This window comes from Barbus barbus (assembly GCF_936440315.1).
Source record: "Barbus barbus genome assembly, chromosome: 29".
In the NCBI taxonomy this organism is placed as follows: Eukaryota; Metazoa; Chordata; class Actinopteri; order Cypriniformes; family Cyprinidae; genus Barbus; species Barbus barbus.
Window position 1 is genome coordinate 5,938,212 of NC_136757.1, and position 7,103 is coordinate 5,945,314.

The 7,103-nt window shown below is 36.3% G+C and overlaps 2 protein-coding genes across 2 annotated transcripts in view; both read right to left on the reverse strand.

Moving 5' to 3' along the window:
• Positions 1 to 7,103, reverse strand: part of LOC306849172 (uncharacterized protein) — a 419,330-nt gene that overhangs the window by 74,023 nt on the left and 338,204 nt on the right. The gene's annotated exons all lie outside the window — the stretch shown is intronic.
• On the reverse strand, positions 47 to 3,710 carry LOC306849178 (beta-2-microglobulin-like). Its single transcript, XM_079384035.1, has 4 exons — positions 3,238 to 3,710; positions 1,818 to 2,093; positions 1,078 to 1,101; positions 47 to 884 (listed from the first exon to the last, which is right to left on the reverse strand). The coding sequence occupies exons 1-3, from the start codon at positions 3,296 to 3,298 to the stop codon at positions 1,088 to 1,090; spliced, it is 351 nt and encodes a 116-aa protein (XP_079240161.1). The 5' UTR covers positions 3,299 to 3,710; the 3' UTR covers positions 47 to 884; positions 1,078 to 1,087.

Here is a 7,103-nt window from a genome sequence, read left to right on the forward strand (position 1 = left end):
ACCAGACCAAGACACACAAATATTCGTGTTGAATAAAGACACATAATTAAGAAGGAAAAATATTTTATTGAACCGAATTACGAATTCTACAGTCAGTCATGTTCATACATCATGAACAGAATTTGGCTTACATTTCACATTTTTAATCTTTTGTCACTGATTTCTTTTACAATTAAACTCGGAGACACTGAATCTTTCCAAAAGCTGGAAGCTATTAAACACTAAAAACAAGTTTGAGCAAGTGTATGCAACAATTACACCGATTAAATCACCTCTCCTGAATCTTCAAATTCATTTGAAAAACATTTCAAAACAAAAGACAGTAAGATGTTGAAGTGCTCATGTTATAAAGACTAAATTAATGTTAAAAGACTAAAAGGTGATTGCTGCAGGCATATAGTAAGTGTTCTTCATCAGTCGCCCTACTAATTATGTCAAGATACACACCAAAAAATGCAAGTAGATATAAAGTTAAACATGTGTCGTCATCGTGTATAAGAAAACATATTGCAGTCTGCAACACAGGCAGCATATCCTAAAGCAGGGGTGTCCAGTCCTGGTTCAGGAGTGTTTGATTGGTGCTGGAGATAATATCTGCAGGACGCCAGCCTTCCTAGAGCAGGATCAGACACCCCTGTCCTAAACAGAGAAGCTGAGAAATGATATCAGGGGTGGATCTACTGCTGTAACTATCCTGCAGAGTTTAGCTCCAATTAAACACACCTGAACCTGCTAAAATCAAAGTCTTCTGAGTTACTAGAAACTTGGAGCAGGATGGAGCTGAACTCTGCAGGACCGGACACCCCTAAATGATCAAATAAAATCCAAGCAGGATTGGCGTTTTGGAGAGAAGCTGAAGAGAATGAGCTGTTATTTCCAGGAATCTGTGGAAAACAAAATACATTTAACATACAGTGACTAATAAAAGATTACGCTGAAAATAACTGAATACATCAACCAACATAATTTGAAAGGTATGCTAAATTATATAAAGTGTGATAAATTACAATTACTATTAATACATGTTAAAGCCTATATATATATATATATATATATATATATTTTATCCGAACTTACTGTTGTATGTTCACATGTCAGGTTCTACAAGAGAGAAAACAAACATCGGTTTCATTTATAGATCATTGTTAATTTCATTTAAAAAGTAGCAAATTTAATTTGCATCATAATATAAGTCCCAGTTTGGGGTTCTCATCCAATTAAATTGACAAAAGTGATTGTATATACATATAAAGCATATTAAATGCAAGCAAAGTGTCTGTTTTAATGTTTCTAATAACTTTTGTGAAAATAAAATGCCAAAATATGGGTAATTATCATCCATCATCATTCATCATAACAGAGATATTTATGTAAAAATGAAACAACATAGTTATTCTGACCTGTACTTATTAAAATATATAAAATAAATAGTGGCCCTACTAAATTAAATTAAATTAATAGCGGCAAAGACTGGTGAAGATTTGAGATTACTACAAATAATGACGTCATAATTTTGCATATTGTTGGATCTGTGTGGTTCATAGTAATATTATTCCTTTCAAATATTTGGTTTTAAGGACATTTTGTTCACTTTTGTATGATAATTAAATGTGTTATGTGACTACTTAACGACTCCCAAAACGATAATTAACATGAAAGAGAGAAATTAAACTTCACGATCCAATAGACAGATGTCTATGAAAGTGAGAAATACTCAAACAGCTCCTAAATTCACCAACATCTACCACTTTCCGGAATTCATCGACAATGAAAATCACCAGCAATGAGACGCATAAGAGAAAGAGATTTGTTCTCACCCCACGTGTAAGATTTTTCTGGTTTGGTCATGTGACGGACTCTGCAGGTGTACGCCTCTCCCGTCTGGGGGGTGAACTCAACATACTTGGTCAGGTGGAACTGCCAGCCCTGCTCGAAGGCCAGGTCGGTCTGCTGACTGCCCGGGATCTCCTGCCCGTTCTTCAGGAGCTTAATGGTGATGTCAGGGGGGTGAAAGCCACTCACGTAGCAGATCAGCGTGTTTTTTTTCCCATACTCTCCAGGGTTGCGGCTGTACACCTGCACTTTGGGATCAGCTAGAAACCACACAAAAGGAAACATCTGAAAACTGTTCATTCTTATATACTGCATTGCATGTATTGTGTTTGGAAATGTTTATTGTCTTTGTCCTTATGTTTTATTTATCTCATTTATTCATCCAAACATACGGATCAAAGACAAAAAGGGATTTTAGAATATGTCCTGACTCCTGTTAAATTGAATGGACTTTTTTTCTGAGCAAACAATAAGGACTATCATACAGTTTTACCATAATTTACAGAAGACACCCACTAAATCCTAAGAGTAAGAATCATAAAAGACGCTATTAAAGGATCAAAGTGCAACCCACAAAAACTAATTCATTGGCATTTTAAGTCTTTTGTCACAATCCTTCAAACTACTTTTGTCAACAAGAAGTTATTATTCATTTAAAATATAATACAAGTTAGTATAATCACGTTTTTATATTTTTTAATAAGTACAGGTCAGAATAAGTACATTTATGTTTTTACATAAATATATCTGTTATATATATATTTATGTAAACGACGATGGAATGTTATTTCACTCATATTTTGACATTTTATTTTCACAAAAGTTATTAAATAGACAGTTTACTTGCATTTAATATGCTTTCTATGTATATAAAATCACTATTTTAGGCATAGGCCTAATTGTTTGTTTGTGCCGTTATAACTAATTTTAACACAAAAATAATTTCTTAAAGAAACAAACAAAAAAAATGATTAAATAAAATGATATTATGTGTCGTATTATTCTAACTTTATAACCACCAACCATTAATATCCAGTAAAACGAGTTTTGTATCAGGAGTAGCTACCCATAAATGAAAGTGAAAGTAAAATGTTCCGGGGATTTCAGACAAACAAACATATCTTAGACATGTTTATATTCTCTGGACAGATTTGTACTAGATTTTTAAAGCTAGTTTTGGCAACTTTTAACTATTTAAATCCTTCGTATTCTCCATTGCAGATGAAAGTACGTCATACACTATTAAGGTTGAAAAACATAATATTTTTTAAAACTACTGAGGGATTCAAACGTATTTGATAAAGACTGCGTGTAAAGAATAGACATATAAGATATTAATAAAAATAAACATAATAAGAGTAGGCTAGATAAGAACGCGTCAGAAGACAGATTCTTTATACTTACATTCTTTGGCGAAACAGCTGGAGCTGAGAAGCACAAGCGCGACTACAGCGAGTTTAAACATGGTTTTAAGAGTAATGTCCCTGATCTCTATTATCTCTATTATATCTATATTATTCTGTTCGTCTGTCAACTTCACTGTCTCTGTCTGAACTGAACATAAGACGCTGCAAGACGGAAGAAGACAAACAGAGTAAACCCCGCCCTCAAATATATTTTCAACCAATCATATATTTTCTTGTTCTGTTGCTGGGTGAATATGGCGCTCTGATGGTTGATGGTGGCTTGTAGTATTAAGTGAATTTTTAACATCACACTTAACAGCACTAGAAAAAGTGATGCTTTTGATGCTGGTGTACTGGAAGTGGTAGATGAGGTCAGCGTGCCAGCCAAAGCCGTGGAAGGTCTAGCTGAAGAAGTGCTGGTGGTAGAAACAGCTCCAGCTGCTGCAGGGTTATCATCTGCAGTCTCTGTTCAGTAGGATGTGAGGATTTAAGGTGCCTCCTCAAATTAGAAGTGCTTCCTCATTTAGTTGAAAAACGTTTTGTGCATATGTTGCATTTTGCTTCAGTGGCTGAAGTTGCCACAAAATGAGTCCAAACATCACTCCTTTTTCTAGTGCTCATTCTCCTGAGATGTTAACATCTGTCTGAGGCTCTTCTGTGCCCCTCACCTAGTGCTAAACAAAGGGGGATTGGTGTGGAATGGTCCCTGTTCCCTTGGTGACAGTCTTGAGTGACAGTTGTCCTTCAGCTGAACTTTGTGTGACCCAAGCAGACTATATTTCTAAGTAAATCACTTTAACTCCCCAGTTTCATGTCAGTTTGGGTTACAACCATTGAAGCTGACGTTATCGTAACCTTAATATTTTTAACTAACATTAAACATTCAAATTCAAAATTTAATTTGCTTTCACTTTATGTCACTGTGTCCTTTTTGACCAATCTTCTTATACAAATATTAGACCAATATGTCAAGTAGGAAAAACAATTATACCAGCTAAAGTCAAAATTGGAGCAAAAATTAACAAACTATAAGTGCTTTGTAATTTTAGGCTTGGATATTGTTTTATTATATAGCCTAATCCTAGTGTTTGACAGTCAAAGGACAAGTCAATCAATATTTAATTTGAACAGGCTTTTATTTATTTATAAAATAACACAGATCCTCAAGAAACAGTAACACAAACATAGTGACCGAAATGAACAGAGCATTTTTATTTCTAGGAAAATGCTTGTGACACATATTTGGATAATTTTATGATAATTCTTAAATATGATCCAACATACACAAAATACAGTTTTACTTTATAGTAGCCTATTTGATATGTACTGATCCGGCAAGTGATGAACGAGCGACTCAAACCCGAGTGTGAGGCTGTTGGTGTGAATCTAGCACAGCCTTCACCATTTAACACACTTTAACAACACATCAGTGTGATACCCAGACTGAAAGATTGTTAAATGGGTCAGATGGTATTTCTTTGGGTAGTATATGTTTGGTACATCTACATATATATATATTAACAGTTGAAATGTTGTGTTTTGAGTTATAATAATATTTATGATTTAGTGCTGTATAAATAAACCTGAATTGAATTAACCATAAATGCAGATCTGCCTGATTGTGATTTTATATTTTTATTGATTGTCAACAAAATGGGGCCATTCAAAACCTTTATAAAGTCCTCCTTCCTCTGTAAACTATCTTCTAATGGCTGACACAACACATGCACAATAGGCTCAGCGGACAACTTGTCTGTATGCTGTCATTATTGATCGTGTTATACCAATGGCATCAAAAAGTGTTACTTATACAACCTTTATTGTGTTTGCTAAGACGTAAATTTAAAGGGTTAACCATAAACGGTAGTTTCAGAAATCAGTCTATTATTTTGTCTGCATATGCTGATGATTTAACTGTTATAATACAGCAACAGAATGATGTACAGATTTTAAAGGGGTGTTAGAAATGTATGAAAGAGCTTCTTCTGCTAGGCTCAACTGGGATAAAACTGAAGCGGTATGGTGTGGCTCCACCAAAGATAGTAGATTACCTATACTTCCTAATAATATTAAGTGGGGTAAAACAGGATTTAAATATTTGGGAGTGTATTTGGGTCAAGATGAATATAAAAAAAAAATTGTGAGGGTTTATTGGAGAAAGTTCGTGCTAGGTTGTCTAGTTGGAAATGGATGCTACCCCAGCTATCATATAGGGGGAGAGTACTGATTGTCAATAATCTTACTGCATCAATGCTATGGCATACATTAATGGTAGTGGATCCACCAATGTTGTTAATTTAGGAAATCCAAAGGCTACTTGTGGACTTTTTTTTGGTCTGGTCAGTATTGGTTGAGAGCTGCTGCTCTTTATCTTCCAGTCCAAGAAGGAGGACAAGGACTAATTGATATTCGAGCTAGAGTGGCAACGTTTCGGATGCAAGCTGTTCAACGCCTCTTATGTCATCAGAATCATGGATGGATGGAACTAACATGTGCTCTTCTGCGTAAAGCTGGACGAATGGGACTGGACAGATAGTTATTTATTATGTCCTTGGAGGGAACTTCTGTGGTCTTAACCCTTTTTATCTCAATGTTTTAGATCTATGGAAATAATTTTCTGTTTCAAGAGATTGGTTAAAACTAGACCTGTGGCTGTTAAATGAGCCTCTTTTTTTAACCCAAAAAAACCCTTTTTTTAACCCTTGTCTCTGTTGAGATAATGAACTCTGTGACCATAAGATCAAGTTTCATTTCTGCTGGAATATCTACATTTCGGGACTTAAGAAAAAGAGATGGATGGATTGAAGCTGAAAATCTTGCCCAAAAAGTGGGCTTTAGATCTGTTACTTGTTGGGCAAGATTTTCAGCTTCAATCCATCCATCTCTTTTTCTTAAGTCCCGAAATGTAGATATTTCCAGCAGAGTGATTGAGGATCTAGAAACATTTGGTGAGATCTTGATTTAGATTTGTCAGTGGACCCCACACCTCACTGCCATAGAGGGCAATGGGCTCAATTACTGATTCTAATATTTTCAGCCAAATTCTAATAGGGATTTCTATAGGACATTGTCGTTTTATGGCATAGAAGGCCCTGCGTGCTTTATCTCTCAGTTCTGTCACAGCATGGTTAAAGTTTCCTCTGGAAGTGATTGTCAAACCCAGGTAGTTGTAGTGTGATGTGTGTGTTATCTGGTCAGTGCCTAATGTAAATGTGTGTTGTGTTCCCTGGAATCTGGATCTTTTCTGAAATATAATTGTTTTGGTTTTCTTCAGGTTGACTGTCAGAGCCCAGGTGTGGCAGTATTGCTCTAGCAGGTCAATCTCTCTCTCTCTCTCTCTCTCTCTCGCTCTCTCTCTCTCTCTCTCTCTCTCTCTCTCTCTCTCTCCCTCTCCCTCTCTCTCCCCCTCTTCCTCTCTCCCTCTCCCTCTCTCTCCCCCTCTTCCTCTCTCTCTCTTCCTCTCTCCCTCTCCCTCTCTCTCCCCCTCTTCCTCTCTCTCTCTTCCTCTCCCCCTCCCTCTCTCTCTCTTCCTCTCCCCCTCCCTCTCTCTCTCTCCCTCTCTCTCAGATCAGCGCGTGCGGTGGAGACATGATTCAAACACTCACTCTGCTTTTCTTCAGTATTCCTGAAGCTGACCAGATGCATCATTCCAGAGGTCTGTTTGTATTTACCACGTTCCTTGCCCATATTATTCAGGTAAATATCTTCTCAGATGTCCCTTATTTGCAATGCAATGTTTAAACAAATGAACGAAATTGGTTTTGTTGTGGCTTAATCGATTTGGATTATTATGCAGCGCTGGTTGCACTGTTAATATTACAGCTTGAGCTTTGGAGACTCTCTAAATAATTGCAGAGCAACTTC

Coding starts and splice junctions, on each gene's coding strand:
- LOC306849178 (XM_079384035.1), bottom strand. CDS start 3,298: ATGTTTAAACTCGCTGTAGTCGCGCTTGTGCTTCTCAGCTCCAGCTGT. Junction 2,094..3,237: donor CAGCTGTTTCGCCAAAGAAT/GTAAGTATAAAG, acceptor TGTGGTTTCTAG/CTGATCCCAAAGTGCAGGTG.